Source organism: Hemicordylus capensis, chromosome 1, assembly GCF_027244095.1.
Source record: "Hemicordylus capensis ecotype Gifberg chromosome 1, rHemCap1.1.pri, whole genome shotgun sequence".
Classification (NCBI taxonomy): Eukaryota; Metazoa; Chordata; class Lepidosauria; order Squamata; family Cordylidae; genus Hemicordylus; species Hemicordylus capensis.
The window spans coordinates 119222065-119239879 of NC_069657.1; the positions used below are offsets into that span (position 1 = coordinate 119222065).

The 17815-nt window shown below is 44.8% G+C and overlaps 1 protein-coding gene across 2 annotated transcripts in view; it reads left to right on the forward strand.

Moving 5' to 3' along the window:
- NRIP3 (nuclear receptor interacting protein 3) overlaps nt 1-15987 on the forward strand; it is a 54815-nt gene extending 38828 nt beyond the window's left edge. Inside the window, exon 7 of one of the 2 annotated variants that reach the window (XM_053284097.1) lies at nt 1713-2534. In XM_053284097.1, the coding sequence (XP_053140072.1) occupies nt 1713-1728 (16 nt within the window). In that variant the 3' untranslated portion in view covers nt 1729-2534. Of the gene's footprint in view, nt 1-1712; nt 2535-15057 lie in introns of those variants that run through there. The other variant, XM_053284096.1, reaches the window with a different exon arrangement.
- The last annotated feature ends 1828 nt before the right edge of the window (nt 15988-17815 follow it).

Sequence of the window (17815 nt, forward strand, 5' to 3'; positions counted from 1 at the left end):
CAGAGGTCAGCTGCATGAACAATGGGGAAGGTTGAATCTATTCAGACATTATATAGTAAAAGCTGTACTCACATATAGTCTTGTGTAAATCAGCCCCAGGGCATAACAGGATGCCGATCATGGATGTGTCCATGCTTATAGTGGTTGCCTCTTTAGACAAGTGCAGTAACCGTGAGTGCCATGGGTGGGGGAATGAGGGAGGATGATTGATGTGTCAGGGGCAAGACTCCTGCCTCTCCTTTTGATAACTGTGTGTGAGTACAACCTTTTCTACATAATGTCTGAATAGGGCTTGTGAGTGCCTTTGGATGTCTGGCTCACGCCATAGCCACTCACAGACATGTGATTGCTCCACTGAATCTGTGCTTTCTGTATTAATACATAGGATTAACATTTGAAGCTGCGCTCTCTCATTGCATCTTGAATATGGTTCTAGTTTACTCAATTGACATGCTCAACATATCAATTTGGTTGTGAAAATTGGCCTTAATGTAATGTATGCACAAAACCCTTAACTAGAAGCCTGATTGAAGCAACAAATACAGTAGATTAAAAAAAAAATACTTGGAAATTTATTAAGCCCAAACCAAAGCCTTATTGTACAAACCAATGATAGATTTTCCAGCCTTTTGTTGGCTTTTCAGTCTTTCGCATTGGGATTCACAGTAGCTGCTTGGCATGTTCCTGTATTTTAGTCCAGCAATATAGCATGGACATTTCCAAGAGGGAAAAGAAAAACTAAAGCAGCTGATGTCTAGACTAACGCTGCAGCTGCATTTCAAGAGAGGGGTGATTTTCACCAGTCTCCCATTCCCTCTGAAGTCCACATATTCCCAAAAACCTGACTCAGAGTTGCAGGACCCTCAGGACATCTTTTCTGGAGGCACAGTGGGCCACAGAAGAATGGGGAGATGGCGTGGATACAGCGTAAGTCTGGATGTCAACCAGCATATTTAATGTTGATGAGCATCATGATGTTATATTCCTGTATATTGTGCTTTAACAGTATCATTCTGGAAGTCATTTTTAGAAGAAGAAAAGAGAGTGGTTTAATATTTCAAAGATGTTCATCTGATGAAAAAAGCTCTTTCTAAGCTACAACAAATTAAGTTTTTGGTTTTTTTAAGGTACACCAGGGACTGTAGCCAAATAAGTCATGACTAAATTTAAATTAATGGAACTTTTATGACTAACTTGCCCCATTGATTTCTATGGGCTTAGTCATGACTGTCTTTCAACCCCAGATCTCTTTGGCTACCCGTCTTAACAGGCAATCATTCTCTAAAGAAATACGATCTACAGGATCCTATGAAATCCTAACTTTTACAGTAGACAGGCAATCTATTTTACAACCCAGCTGGAAAAACCTTTGAGGTGTCTTACTTGGCAAGCAATTATTTCCTAGGGCACATAGCAGCTACTTGCACTCCCAGTTCCATGCTGTACACACAGCTGGAAGCCTGAGAATATCCCACCCAGGATATTTTGTGCTGGCCATGCAGACTGTACAGCCCACATGGATCTTGCAGTCATCACTGCGAAGCAGCACGGGCTGCAGACTGTGGCACTCAGTTGCATTCGTTGCTTGAGCACATCCATTCCCCCAGGTGAGCACTGTGTGGACATGTCTTTGATGTAATGCTTGGAGACTAACGGTGCATACATGCACACAAAAGAAACTCCTCTGCTGATTTAACTGCATTATGTTTCAGCACTTCTGAGGCATGAAGAGGCAAATGTGTTGTCTACACTGGAGAGAAAAGCTGATGTTTGAAACTGCAGTGGACAACACTGTAAACCCTCTGCTAGACTACAGCTTGATTGTAGCTCAATGAAAAACCAGGCATTTGCTGGGAGCTTAGAAAAGCTCTGCACATTCACTTACCATGCCAAGAGTCTGGACAATGGACTTGTAAGTGCTCATCTGAGGCCACTCTTAAAAACAGTGTCCTCTTTATGGCTTTTTCAAGAAAGAAAATGTGCTTGGTTTTTAGGCTCTGGCAAAATTCTCTGTATTGTTTTGAATAGCTTAGAAAACCTCATGAATTGCCACTTCTGAGACTGAAACAAAGGACAATTTTGTAACTTCTTTGGAACTTATTATATTGAGTGGCAATGAAAGGCTTTGGGAAACAGATTTTTAAGAATGCATTTTTCAATTGATAACAATGAATATGCTGCATCAATGCTAATTTTAACATCATTAAGTTCAAATCAATCACAAAAAAGGTCTATTCAAGTTGAAATGTCCATTCAAACATCCGTCCAGTCATATTCACTAAAGATAGACAAGTGTTTTCCAGAGAGTTGAAGGTGATATGATAGAGCCATTGATGTTTGTGTGTTTCCCCATCCCACTATTGTCTCTATTTACCAGTTTTTGCATGGCTTTAATAGAGTTAATTTACAAAACAAAAATGATAAGTACAATAATTATTATACAAATGTTAACAGCAAAGAAAAAGAAAAGGTTTGCTGAACTGTCACCTCTATTATTCCAGTATTTAAATAAACACAACTCAGTTTTCAATGAATTTATCTTCTTGAATATTTCTCAATTTGAGACATTTTAAAAACTATTTCTGCTGTCAGATTTTTTAAAAATAGAGGCTCACACTCATTCCAGCAAAATGTGGATGGTTGAGTGCTGCATGTGCGTAACACACTGCCCATGCTAGTGCAGAACAGGGCTGTTCCACTGTGACTTAAAATTGTGCAATTGCTGTTGTACAATGCAACCTCCATTATTTTCAAGTAGGTAGCATTGCACAATTTTAGATCTCAGCAGGCCTACTTTGCAACAGTGGGGGAAGTGTTTTCGGCACATGCGGCATTCTGGGTGGCAAGGGTGTTATTAGGCAGTGGTCCATGGGGCTTGGGCCCCCAATGAATGGGCCAGAGCCCCAAATCTCACTGACCAGCTCTTTCTCAAATGGGGGTTGGGTGGGTAATTACCTTTGCTGCTGCTGCTGCTGCTGCTGCTGCTGCTGCTGCTGCTCTGGCAGTGATTGCTTCTCTTCATATTAGTGAGCACAGCCGATTAGGGATGGGAGGCAGGAAGTCCTGCCCTGACACTGTCACTCACCCCCTCCTGCCAGGCATCACGGTTACCTCGCCGTTTGTGTGAGTGGGGAAGCATCGTAACCGTGATGGCTGGCACTTCCATGAGCAGCAGCCTCAGGTGATCTGGGCTGCTGTTCACGGAAGCGCTGGCCATCAGTTTTGGTGTTTTTCCCTTCACACAAACGGCACTGTAACTGTGAGTGCCCAGCAAGAGGGGGGTGAGTGACAGTGGTGGGGCAGGACTTCCTCCCCGCTTTTGCAGCTGTAACCATGAGCACTGCTGTGCTTGCCAACATTTGGACGAGGCTTCTGTCTCCTCCCTATAAGGTGCTGTGCTGGGGACAAAACAGATGCTTTAGCCCCCAGTTCTTGTCTCCCCCAGTTTCCCTTTGGGGAGGAATCAGACATAATTATTCTGGTGGGGGGATGGGGACATGATTGAGTTTATTAAAAATGGGGTTGTGGGCCCAGACCCTGGATCATTTGGGTACCTAGCAGCGCCTCTGGTGGGTAGTGCCTAATCAACTGCATTTTGCTGCACTGATTGTGAGCCACTAATCTAAAGCAGGCTGGGTGCTTTATTAATCTTCCAGTTTGTTGTAACAAATTATTGTGGTACATGCAAGATCTGTTAACAAACACAGCTATTGGATTTCTTGGCAATTCACATTCTAGTTTGTCTTAGAATAATTATTTCCCAATGTTTTTGAATCTTTTCACAAAACTACCAAATATGAATTTAATCTGCTCGCTTAAAAAAAAAAAAAAACTTCAACTATATGCATAGTTAAATACATGTAGGGAGTCAAGAACCACTAAAATATAACCTTACCAAAATAGTGTCACATGCATCACTTTAGATGGTATATTAAGCCATACCCTATCTAATGTCGATATTTTGGTATTCTTCTATTCTCTATAACTGATTTGGAGGAGTGGCCAATAGATCACAATCTGTTAGGGGTGTGCAATTCGGGATTTCGGGTGATTCGGCTCGGACCCGAACCGAATCATCCCTGTTCTGTTTTGTGCCCGAATCTGGGTCACCCGAATCACCCTTGATTTGGTTCGGATTCGGATTTAATCCGAATCCGAATCCGAATCGATTCGGGGGGGTAAAAAGGGGCCCAGGGGCAAAATTTTGGGGTGGGGTGGTATTGCCCAATGGGTAGAGTCTACCATCCCAATTTCAGGGGGATTGGGCAAAATCCTGATTTTTGGTGAATTTTTAAAGTTTTAGTGACTTTGGGGCAGTTCGGGGGCATAGCATGGGATCTGGGCAAAAGGAGTGGGGTGGGGTGGTAGTGCCTAATGGGTGCAGGCTACCACCCCAATTTCAGGGGGATTGGGCCAAGGGCTGATTTTTGGTAAATTTCTGAAAATTTCATGTCTTTGGGGCAGATTGGGGCATATTGGGGCAGAAAGTGGGGCCTGGGGCAGAATAGTGGGGTGGGGTGGTAGTGCCTAATGGGTGGAGGCTACCACCCCAATTTCAGGGGGTTTGGACAAAGGGCTGATTTTTTGAGAATTTTTGAAGTTTTAGTGACTTTGGGGCAGTTTGGGGGCAGAAAGTGGATCTGCCCCAAAATAGTGGGGTGGGGTGGTAGTGCCTAATGGGTGGAGGCTACCACCCCCATTTCAGGGGGATTGGGCAGAGGGCTGATTTTTTGAGAATTTTTGAAGTTTGGGTGTCTTTGGGGCAGATTGGGGGCAGAAAGTGGATCTGCCCCAAAGGAGTGGGGTGGGCTGGTAGATAGTGCCTAATGGCTGGAGGCTACCACCCATCCCCAATTTAAGAGTGATTGGGCAGAGGGGTGAACTATGGTGAATTTATTTGTATGAGGTTTGTCTTCATAAGGTGAAGTGTGCTAAACTGATTACTTCCTCATATTATTCATAGTAAAGGAAAGTGTGAAAAAGTGAAAGTGGGGTCATGAGAGTTGTTTAATTGAAAAAAATCTCATTTGCTATGATAGAATGAGAATTCACACCTCAGAAAAAACTTCTGAGGTGTGAATTCTCATTCTATCATAGCAAATGAGATATTTTTCAATTAAACAACTCTAATGACCCCACTTTCACTTTTTCACACTTTCCTTTACTATGAATAATATGAGGAAGTAATCAATTTAGCACACTTCACCTTATGAAGACAAACCTCATAAAAATAAATTCACCAAAATTCCCCCCTCTGCCCAATCACTCTTAAATTGGGGATGGGTGGTAGCCTCCAGCCATTAGGCACTATCTACCAGCCCACCCCACTCCTTTGGGGCAGATCCACTTTCCGCCCCCAATCTGCCCCAAAGACACCCAAACTTCAAAAATTCTCAAAAAATCAGCCCTCTGCCCAATCCCCCTGAAATGGGGGTGGTAGCCTCCACCCATTAGGCACTACCACCCCACCCCACTATTTTGGGGCAGATCCACTTTCTGCCCCCAAACTGCCCCAAAGTCACTAAAACTTCAAAAATTCTCAAAAAATCAGCCCTTTGTCCAAACCCCCTGAAATTGGGGTGGTAGCCTCCACCCATTAGGCACTACCACCCCACCCCACTATTCTGCCCCAGGCCCCACTTTCTGCCCCAATATGCCCCAATCTGCCCCAAAGACATGAAATTTTCAGAAATTTACCAAAAATCAGCCCTTGGCCCAATCCCCCTGAAATTGGGGTGGTAGCCTGCACCCATTAGGCACTACCACCCCACCCCACTCCTTTTGCCCAGATCCCATGCTATGCCCCCAAACTGCCCCAAAGTCACTAAAACTTTAAAAATTCACCAAAAATCAACCGTGAATCGAATCACCCGAATTTTTCATGCCCGAAATTCGGGTGATTCAGCTCGTGCCCGAAAAATATCGGGGGACATCGGGGGTGATTCGGTTCGGCCCCGAATCACCCGAAATTGTTTGTTTCGGGCACAGATCGTTCTGTGCCCGAAATTTTTTGCACATCCCTACAATCTGTAGTAAATATATGTAAACATTTTAATAGTACTTCTTACATTTGTTTGTAGCTTGGCTCCTCAAAATTTGATCTGGACTTGTCTGCATTTCAAAATCAAAGAGATAATGCTTGAAAATGTAGATAAAGAGGAGATTCTTGCCACATCCTGGTTGATATGAAAGTATCTGATGATTAAATATAATACTTTCTGTCTTCATAGTAGTATGTCTTTCCCTATTTGTATATATTCCAGAAAGTTCAGAGCTGTTATTATAAAATATTGGTGAGAGTTTGGAGCTCATGTTGTATTTATACAATACCCAACTTTTCATAATTGCCTAGTTAATTGGATTTCCAGAGTTTTCTTAAATACCTACTTATTGTCTGGGACAATTCAGCTGACAATTTTAATATCTACTTATTCCATTACTAACATTCTACAAACATCTACCAACAGTTAATTGCACAGCAGCTTGCATAATATGCTATTAAATTTTAGAAACCCAATCTCTCATTTTCTTTTAATTGAAGTGCTGTTTTAAACAGTACTTATGCTTACTTTCCAGTCCCTGAGAATCAATTGATGCCTTTTTGCTAGTAGTTTAGTTTATTTAGCTCTATCAATAAAGATAGGTAAAGCTGTAAACAGTTCAGCAATAAAAATGATGATTTTGCCAATCTATTTAACCATGAGATCTTCAAATCACGTTATTTTGTAAGTTGGTTGATCAAAACTTCTATCTGTATGGACAGAGCTGCACTTACACAAGTCTGGAAATCTTAATTTAAAGATGCTTGAATCTTCCAAAGAGGTTCCACATTGTTGACAATATAGGTATACAAGATAGATGCATCCATATTTAACACTAGAATTTGGTTTCTCTAAATTTCTCTTGGAGGTAGTAACATACTGAAAAGTTTTTAAATGCATAGTTTTGGGAACTATTATTTAATATGGCTAAGGTTTTGTCAGTTTTAGTAAAAACCTTGCAAAATCTATTTGAGTAAGAATGGTGATAGCAAGCAAAGTAAAGGAGTATATATGATACTACCTTGGGAAACTATGCCTGCCTTTATCGTTAAAAGCTTTATCGGTTTCCAGTCATAGTTCCTTTGGGTTCATTTTCATTTAATGGAATGACTACTGAAGAGCAATTATAATACAACGACCCGCACACAAGGCATCTGTGAGCTCTTTGGGGCTGGCTACCTCTCCCCACCCCCACGCCCCAGTCTCTGGCCAGGCCCAGGCATCCAGGCCAAATGCCGCCATGGCAGCTGAGGTGCCGCCGCTGCGGCCTGACCCACTGCCGCCTCGCCTCAGCAGCTGGGCCCGCCACTGCTTGCCTCGCCTCCGTGGCCCGCCGCCGCCTCACCTCTGTGGCTGGGCCACTGCAACCACCACAGACGGGCCTGCTGCCACCTCGCCTCCGCGGTCGCCCAGCCAGCCAATTCTCCTGGGTGCGCCTCAGCCAATCAGGTGCCTCTGCCACCCAGTCACTCAGCTGGGTGCCGGGACGCATATTCCAAGGCACACCCAGGAGAATTAATATAATAGATTGCACCCACTGATCATTGGATCCCATAGAAGATTTAAAATTCACCACCAGATACAATATTATTGTAACCATATCTCTTAACTATTGGCAGAATCTCCACCATTCTAGAAATTGGATGTTGAGTTGCAGAGAGAGAAGGACTTTCCATTTCCTTCTTACTCCTGAAGCAGCAGCTATTCTTATTCTTATTGATTTCTTATTGATTTCTTCAGCAAACTAAGAGTCTGTTATGTGCTTAGCAGTGGCGTATTGGGGGGAAACGGCGCCCAGGGCAAGCTCTGGCCCTGAAATGGCGCCCCCACCCCCCGGCCCCCACATACTTGTGAGGGCGCGGTGGCGCCCCCCAGGCGGCAGATCACCAGCGGTGGCGGCGATTTGGTGGCGGCGGGCGGCGGCAGGTCGCCCGCTGAGTGCAGCGGTGGCTGGCGGCGATGGGCTGTAGCGCGGCCCGAGCGGCGGTGGATCGCCTGCCGAGGAGTGCAGGCAGAGCGACGCTGAGCCTGCCTTCCGGCCCGGCGACGCCACCGCCGCACTCGGCGGGCGACCCGCCGCCGCCGCCACACTCGGTGGGTGATCCGGGGGGGCGGGGAAAAGCCACTTTTTGGCGCCCCCGTGACCTTCCGGGGTGGCGCCCAGGGCACATGCCCTGCCTGCCCCCCTATCGTTACGCCCCTGGTGCTTAGGTCTAGTGTTGCATGCTGCACTGCACTGTGGCTGAACTCTCTGATTTTCTCCTTTAGGTAGATTACACTTGGGTTGTTTCCTCATCCTGCCATTCTTTCCAGAGAGTACTCTCTCAAGCTAACTGCTCCTTCAGCTGCTTGCTACAAGCAGCTGGCCTACTTAATTGTCCACTTCTGGTGATATTTTTGGAACACCAGAAATATTCCAGTGTTTGGTTGTGTGAATTGCTCCCCCAATTCAACTTGCTATGGAGTAGATTTGCAACATGTGCAGCATGTAGTTCTCCAACAGCATCACTTTCAGTTTAGTCCACATTGATGGTATCACTGCAACGCTGCTGCAAACTGGAGTATACAGAAGCAACCCCCAGATTGCAAAAGGGTATGCTAAAATCTGCATATATTTGCTTAACCCATAGTAAATATGTATAGTCATGTGAATAGTAATGTGAATATTGACCTGCATATCCATCCATTCACATAGAGAGGAAGCAATATATGCTAGACAGCATACATCATACATTAACGCTCTCTCTCTCCTCTGAGAATGGTGGGGTGTAGTTTTTAAGATGTTCCCTATATAATAGTATTTTCTTGCTAGTGGTCCTATTGTCCTCCACACTTTGGATGTCTGTGCCTGCATAGACACGACCTGGGAACCTTCTAAAGCTGTCACAGCTTTATGGCAGTAGCCTCGCCCCCTTTGGTGACATATCCCTTACCTCAGGCGTTGGCTCCCTTCCTACCACTGCAATAGCAACTTTAAGAGTCTTTCTGCCACGTTTGTGAGCTAGCTGTTAAAAAAGGAGAGAGAGATATTTTTGTTTCCCCCCTCTGTTCTTGTTTATTCCTGACTGGTTATCCTCTCGTTTATTCAGTTTTTCAGTAGGCATCTTTATTTCAGATGGTATAAACCCCACCCCCCTTCTTCTCAACACCCGAGACAGTCTTTGGCTGCTCAGGCTTCTTTTAAGCTCTTTGTTAATTGGGCTTCAAAGCTTCCTTCGTCCGACAGCCAAGACCGTTGTTTAGCGTGCCTGGGTGAAACACACCACACAGATTTGTGCTCTATTTGTTGGACCTTTATGAAACAGGCCAGGCAGAATAGAGCCTCATGACTGTGGGCTGTACTGTGGGAGAGGGCCTTGCTCACTACCTCAGCCCTCCAGGCCACGCCCACGCAGCAGCCATCCCTGCAGCATCTTACTAGCTCAGGAATGCTGTGCTCAGAGGAGTCGGACCTAATGACGCAGGAAGCATCTTGGGGGTCGTCGGCTCCCAAGCTGGGACTGATACTCCCAGCGCCAAAGGAACGGAGTGTTCTGGGACAGAAGGCTTCAACACTGGGGGCTAAGTCCACTAAAAGGGGAAGCCTCTGGATGATGTGGGGGCGAAAAAAGTGTCAACAGAAGAAGCAGCCTGCCCCACTTAAAATGACTGTATCTGTTGTGGTCTCCGTGATTCCAGTGAGTAAGGCGGAGTCAGATAGCACCCGAAACCCAATATAGAATCCATGGAAGAAGGTAACCCAGACTGGGAATCGGACTCAGAAGGCTTCCAGCGCTCCGATAATGAACCGTACCGCCCTTATGAGTGCCAGATCTGGGAGAGGCATATGGGGACAAGTGCCCTATTAAACACAGAGATAGATAGAGGGCTTATTACTCCCCTGAGTGACATTATATGAGCTCCCCAGATTTTACAGACTATGACTACCATAGGCCATGGGTAGAATATATATGGATGGAATCCAGGGTGCCAATGACTCACCAGAGTCATCCTTACTGGAGGCCTGATTAAAGAGATGGGGCTGCATTTATATCTATGGGCCCTAAAGGTCCCGATCCAGGTCACATTCCCCTTCTCCAGCCAAGAAGGCTAAGGGGCCCAATCCTGCAGAAAAAACAAGGGGGGGGAGAACCAAGATTAGCGCTAAGAAAAAAAGACAGCCAACCACAACAGGTCAAAGCAGTGCAAGCTGACAAGTTGATGCTCCTATTGGACATGTACCTGAATCTGACTCAGAATTAAGTGCTGTAGTGTATGGCCATAGTACCAAGTGTATGGCCGTAGTTGCAGCACATCTTCAACAGCAGGCCATCTGTCTGTTTCCATATTTTGACGACTGGCTCTTAGTGGCACAGACCAAAGAGAAGTTACATCAGCACATTCAAGCTACACTGACACTCCCAGACTGTCTAGGTCTATGTGCGAATTGGGAAAAGTCAAAGTTAACACTCACAAAAACTACAGAATTATTAGGCACAATTCTTGAGACTCAATGCTGACTTCTCTATCACCATGAAGGATTGCTGACGTGATGGCCATGGCTCACAGATTACTGGCCTCGAACAGACATGCAGCAAAGTCTATACAGAAGATGCTGGGTTTTATGGCTTCAACTACCAGCATCCTATCGCTGGCACACCTCCAGATGTGTCCTTTACAACAGTGGTTCCTGACAGTTTTCCACCCACAGTAAGACCATCTGCATGCCAGGCACGTACTACCAGATGATACTCACCAGTCCATCCATTGGTCATCCAAGAGCTCCAATCTGATAGAGGATGGGCCGTTCGTACAGCCATCAGCCATGATATCCCTCACAACGGATGCCTCCGATTGTTGGTGGAGGGCAAAGTGCGCCAACCACAGCATGGTGGGACACTGAACAACCACAAAAGCAAGTTCCACATCAACTGGCTAGAACTCTTGGCTATCTGGAAGGCAATGAAGGTGTTCCTTCCACAGTTGGGAGACACCTCCATGTTGGTCATGGCAGACAATGTGATAGCAGTGTCCTATTTGAATAATCAGGTCTGGACGCATTCACCCGCATTGTCCCACCTAGCCATGGACATTTCGACCTGGTGCCTCTGCCATCAATTCTGGCCCTCTACCATTCACATTGCCAGGAAGGAGAACTCCTTGAGTGGGACACAACATACACAATCCCACGAGTGGCCAATGGTTCAATCAGCCAACTGTTCAATCCCTGTTCAAGAAGTCAGGATTCCCAAGCATAGCCCTGTTTGCTACGAAGCGTGAGCAGTTCTGCTGCAGAGCGTCCCATGACTGCAAATCCCTAGGGGATGTGTTTCTACTCCCATTGGACAGAGATCTGTTCTACATGTTTCCCCCACTGCCACTTATACCAGCAGTGTTATGAAAGATCAAGGAGGGGGAGTGCACAGATTGCATACTCATTGCCTTCTGGTGGTCTCGACAGGCCTGGTTCTCTGCACTGCCAGCTCTGTCCAATGGTTAATACATGCCTCTATCCAACTGTCCTGATCTACTCACCATGGAGCAAGGATCGGTCCTACATCCAGATGTTTGGAGTCTTCACCTCATGGTATGGAGGATCACCAGGTGGTGATCCAAGACCAATCAGTCCTGGATGTCATTTCGGCCACCAGGAAACATTCAATACAACACTCCTATAAAGCTAAATTGACCCATTTTACTGCCTTTGCTATTTCCTTTTAAAAATATATAATAATAATAATAATAATAATAATAATAATAATAATAATAATAATGAAGAATACAGAAAAAGAAAAGTAAGCAAATATAGTAGATAACATCTCATATGTTGTTCTGTACATCAAACCGGAAAACAACACTTTATCATATCAACGTCTCCTCCTAACCACCTATATTCTAATTAAGTGTGGTGTAGTGGTTAGAGTGCTGGACTAGGACTGGGGAGACCCGAGTTCAAATCCCCATTCAGCCATGATACTTGCTGGGTGACTCTGGGCCAGTCACTTCTCTCTCAGCCTAACCTACTTCACAGGGTTGTTGTGAAGAGAAACTTAAGTATGTGGTACACCACTCTGGGCTCCTTGGAGGAAGAGTGGGATATAACATGTAAATAATAGTAATTAGAACTTTCAACCACCAATCCTGAATATTCAAACAGAACATCCAACTGAATATCTAGATATCAAAATTAAGCAGTATCCAAATTAAAACAAACTTTCTCAAGAATTCATTAGCAGGGAAAATCCAAATCTCAGATGAGTTATCTGACCCTGTGACAAATTATAACATGCCTTTGCTATTTCCAAGGGGCTTGGCCCCAAAGAGGCTTCATTGGACTTCATTCTCTCTTATCTATTACATCTGAAGAAGTCAAATCTTTCTGTTCCTTTGTTGAAAGTTCATCTTGCTGCCATTGCGGCCTACACTTTGCATGGTCACATTTTTTCTTTGGACCCTGTTAAAATGTTTTTTAAGTTTACTCCATTTGTATCCCACCCCCACCCATCCCAAGGCTGGCACCTCCTTGGGATATGAAATTGGTTCTATCTTCCCTTATGCATAAGCCATTTGAACCTATTGCTACCTGCTCCTTCGGATTCTTGACCATTAAGATGGCATTCACATTGGCAATTATCTCAGCCCGACGTGTGTCAGAACTTAGAGCACTATGAGCAGACCCTCCATTCATTTCTTTCCAACAGGACAAGGTCCTTCTTAGCCAGGACAGTCTATACTTACCCAGAGTTGTGTCCCAGTACCATGTCTCTCAGGACATCTGCCTTTCAGTGTTCTTCCCTTTGCCCACTTTGGATGAAGAACGGCCATAGCAAACTTTGAATAGTGTGCTGTGTTTTTACCTTCACCATACTCATCCCGTTCCATCAATCCACCTCTGTTCATCTGCTGTGCTGTGCAAAACAAAGGAAAGCAAGGCTCCTGCCAGATATCGTCTGCCTGGATTACATCAGCCATCAAACAGGCATACACACTTGCTAAGAAGCCACTACTGGCCTCCATTAGAGCACATTCTACTAGGGCAGTGGCTACTTCCACGGCTTACCTCCATAGAATTCCATTGGATGCTATCTGTAGAGCAGCAATGTGGAATGGACCCTTGTCCTTCGTTTGCCACAATGCCTTGGATACCAGATCAGCAGTTCACAGTTTGGGGCAGCAATCCTCGATAAAGTTCTTCAGTAGATGCCCACTTCTCCCGCCATCCTGGTGAGTAGCTCACTAATTTCCAAAATGTGATGGACAATAGGACCACCAACAAGGAAGTCAGGTTGCTTACCTGTAACCATAATTCTTGTAGTGGTCCATTGTCCTTCACATGACCTTCCCTTGTTGCGGTCCAGGCCTGTTTTATATACTAAATATGCTCAGTAGCTAGCATACAAAATTAGGCCTGTCTCATAGTGTCACCAAGTGACCAAGTTCTTTTATATAGTGACCATGTAGGATCTGGGCGCAAGGAAGAAAGGAGATCAAACCAATCCTAAATGATTCAATGGGCTTTATTGAGTATAAAAGAATAACAACATCAATCAAGCTGAGCAGAAAGCAGAACATCCTATCAGTATTACTAACAGTATTTCAACCCTAGCCAGCAACAATATTCACCCAGTGTTCCTAACTAACATATGTGTGTGTATTAAATCTTCCTAGAGCCTAATATAATTCAGATATAGACGGGGGGGAAGGGGGGTAAGGAAGGCTGAGGGCTGGCATGGTTTGGGGAGATCAGGAATTAGTAGAGGGACGAGGGGAAAGAAGAAGGAGGGGGAAAGGGTGGAGGGATCCAAGGCTTGTAGAGGCAGCATATTACCAGGATCAGAGGCTTGAGAACGGTGGATCTTTCAGCTGAAGGAGAGAAGCTTTTGGCTGGAGACGTGAGCTTTTGGATCAAGCATGCAGTTTGCTCAGAGCACAGCTGAGAGTCAGAGCACCATGGCTGGGGAAGTCTTGACTTCTCACTGTGCAGTGGAAGTCACAGACAGTTCCTGTCCATGGACAGAGTTCTTGCCTCTAGCCCCGCGGCTTGGGCAGCAAACTCTTGGATTACTCATGAGCAAGTCTTGCTTGTAGGCAGAAGACTGCGTATAGGCACAAGACTGCTCGTTCTCTGTCCAGTAAGCTTCATTCTTTATAGTTGTATTTTCCTTTGATCTCTCATAGAGTCTATTTGAAATCTCCTCATCTTTTCCTGGGTCCCCAAAAAGGTGACAACTTGCTGTTACCTCCTGGATATCATCTGTTAATTATTCAGGCAGTCCAGGGAGATCTTAATCCCATCTTCTGTTAGCTGCTATCTTGAGGAGGGGACATTGCCCAAAGCAAATCTGCATCTCTGAGTTGCAAATGGGCCCCTTCTCTTGTCCTAGATTTTGCTAGCCTGGTCCCCAAAAGGTGTTAAAAATCAGGAGTTAGTGAGAGAATTAGTTCTATTTGTGTGAGACAGCAATTACATTATTTCTTGTGTACCTCTATCTAGTGTGTAATTATAACAAGAGAATATTTAAAGTAACATAAAAAGGGGTACATGTGTGAGATGAGTTAATCAATACATTTGACTAAGGCAGAAGCATCCTGTCAGTGAGGTAAGGAGATTACTGGACAGCAGGTTAATTTCAGCAGTGTGAGACTGGTAATTAAGCCTGACCCATTGTGTCTCTTGTGAGTTCCACAAACACTGATAAACAATGCTAGATTACCCCTGCCTCTATAATTCATTTACCAGGCGTTACCCAGGCAGATCTGGGTGTCCATTCATCCTGAGTCCAGGCATTAATTCCTGTGATAAAATGGAACTAGACACAGGCCTGAATTCCATATAGTTCTGGGTTAGTAGCTTTAAGTCTAAGGTTGGGGTACATGTGCCCGTACATGTGCCCTAACACCCTCCTCCCTGCTGTAGCTATCACCTGTTTTATATTGATCGTGGAGGTCAGGAAGTGAGGGAGGTAATGCCTGAGGTAAGGGATGTGTCACCAAAGTAGGAGGGGCTACCACTAAAAAGCTGTGATTGCTCTAAAAGCTTCCAGGGTCATGTCTATGCAGGCACAGACATCCGAAGTGTGGAGGATAATGGAACATTATCCTGCTGGCGCAGAAGCCCATACGTGAGGAACAGAGACTACGCAGAAGAACTACTGTTACAGGGAAGCAACCTGACTTTCCTTGCCATTCAAGGTATTCTCCCTGAGTTTCTGCCAATAGTTTCGCTGAAGATGTTACACGATGCCTAATAGCTATGATTAACCCTGAGCTTCTTTGCTGTATCATAGATGATGCGTTTCTAAACATACACATTTAATTAAGTGCTTTGCTGGAGAGGAGCTTCAGTAGACTTGGGTCTATCTTTGTGTGTCTGCTGAGTGCTTGTCAATTCAATAAGGTGTAATGAACATTTTCAATGCAATGCATCCCTCATAAAATTCAGCTGGTAGAATTTGTACTAAATATGCACCTATACTTTGAAGAGCCATAATTAAAATCAAAGGAAGGGGGCACCAATTTAAAAGGACGCAGGACCAAAGCCTATGGAGTGGCAGCAATATCAGTGATTTGATATTTGTTAATTCTGATAGTGATCACAAAGAACATGTTACAGCTATAATATATTTATTATTCTTGAAAATGTAACTGTATCTTAATAATTTGTGTTTTAGCTTTTTGCAATGCATTTGATAACATCCACTTTTTAAAGCACTGGTTATTATATTGCTTAGAAATCTGCATCTGCAGTACAAGTGTTTGGAAATTTATTCTGTGTATCATTACCTTCCTGAAAGTTAAAGAATTTATATATCTATATTTTAAAAAAATTGCACAGTGTGTAAACCTGCCAACTTGTAGTAGAAATATATGGAATATATTTGTCTGATATGCCACTCATGTGGTATTTGGCTAATTTACTGAGTGTATTACTGTGATAACCATGAAAATAAAGAATAATAATGCTCAACTTCTGTGAAAGTGTATTGAATGGTGTTTCATCTTCTCCCCTGACATAGTCTTCCAGCATTCTGATCCTAAATACATTCAGCCTGGAACCCTGAGTGTGCTGTGATGCAAATACAGAGCTCCTTTGTAGAATGGTGGCTCTGACTACAATCATGAGCACAGGGATGTGTTTTGACTCAAAACGGGATGTTTCGAGTGCTTCAAGCTTGAAACAAAAACACCCTTTAAATAAAAGGCCTCTTTTGAGCTCAGAACAAAACAACCCCATTTTGATTCAAAATGTTTCAAGCACTATTTTGGAAGCCTCTTTTCCTTTGCCGATTGGTTTTCTGGCACTGGCCAGAAAGATTAGAAACTTGTTTAAAATTGCCTGCTTTCCCATTTCTTTTGTGGGTTGGATGGTAGGTAGCACCCATCATGCCTTACCAACTCAACCTACTTTGGTGTCCCTATGAGTTACCCATGGGGAACAATAGGGTGTTTTGTGTTCCCCATGGCCAAAATATTCGAAACATTTCAGGTTTTGTTCTGTCGAAACCACCAAGTTGACCACTGTTTCAACAAAACATTTTTGCTGTCTGGGTTTTGTTTTGAGCTCAAAACAAAAATGCAAAGTATTACGCATTTTATTTCCTGTCTCTTTCAAGAGAGACACTAAGGTTGTTCACATGACCAGTGGGGACTGGGGCTAGGAAGAAGGTAGGAGCCTACCTGCCTTCAGAGCCTGAACAGGGCTCCACTGCCTGCATGCCCAGCTGAGTGGTGCAGCAAGCAAGAGAGAAGGAAGGAAACTTGGCTGCCAGGAATTCCACAGTGCACCACATGAGCAGCCCATTTCATTGGCGAAGTTCCTGTTGCCAGGCCACTCCTTCGCCCCAGCTCTATGGAAAAGATGTCTGAAAGGAGCTGTTTGCAGCTTGGGCATCCACATAACCCAGGCATGAGGTAGGAGGCATGTGCACACTCTCCTACTTAACTTTTAGACTGGGTAAAAAAGCAGGGCTACCCGGGGGTGGAGCACTGGGAACAGGAGCAATCCTGGTGCTGCACATGACCAACTTTAACTGGGGTAGCCCAGCCCTGACCTACCCCATAGGGCTGGTCATGTGAATGACCTCAGTGGCTGGCATCCTGACTACAGCAGCATACATGCGTCTAACATCAGCATGCATATAGCTGTAGCCTAGGGATGTGCAAAAGGGGTTGAATTTGAACCTATTCAACAGCGAGCATGGCCAGTTCAATGGTTCAATATCGAACCACCCCCGAACCAAACCAGCCCCTGTTCAGCCCGAACAACCCCTGGATTGGGTTCGGGGGTTCGTTTAAAATATAAACTAAAACTTTTTAAATAATAAAACTCATTGCTGTTGCTCTGGGGGGCTTGTCTATGGCTGCTGTCTATGGTAACCTCTGTCCCCAGAGGTTACCCCTCCCCTGCCAGCCTCCATTTAGTCACAAATAGTCCAGTCTGGGCAGATTTCGGCCAGTTCCAGGCCTCTTCTGCATGGCAGTGGCCATTTCGGAGGATGTCGCGCATGTGCAATGGGCCTATGTATGGCCGCTTCATGACCCAGCTGCGCAGAGCCCCACTGGGCATGTGCAGTGGCCTCCAAAATGGCTGCCACCACAGAGGAGAGGCCTGGAAAGGCCCGGAAAGGCCAAAAACCACCTGAACCAAGTGTATTTATAGCAAACTGGAGACCGGTGGGGGGAGGATAAATCTCCGGAGATATACACACACATCCTGGGGAGAAGCTCCCAGAGTGGAGGCAGTGAGTTTTGTTACTTTAAAAAAAGGTTTTAAAACTTTTTTTAATGAACCCCTG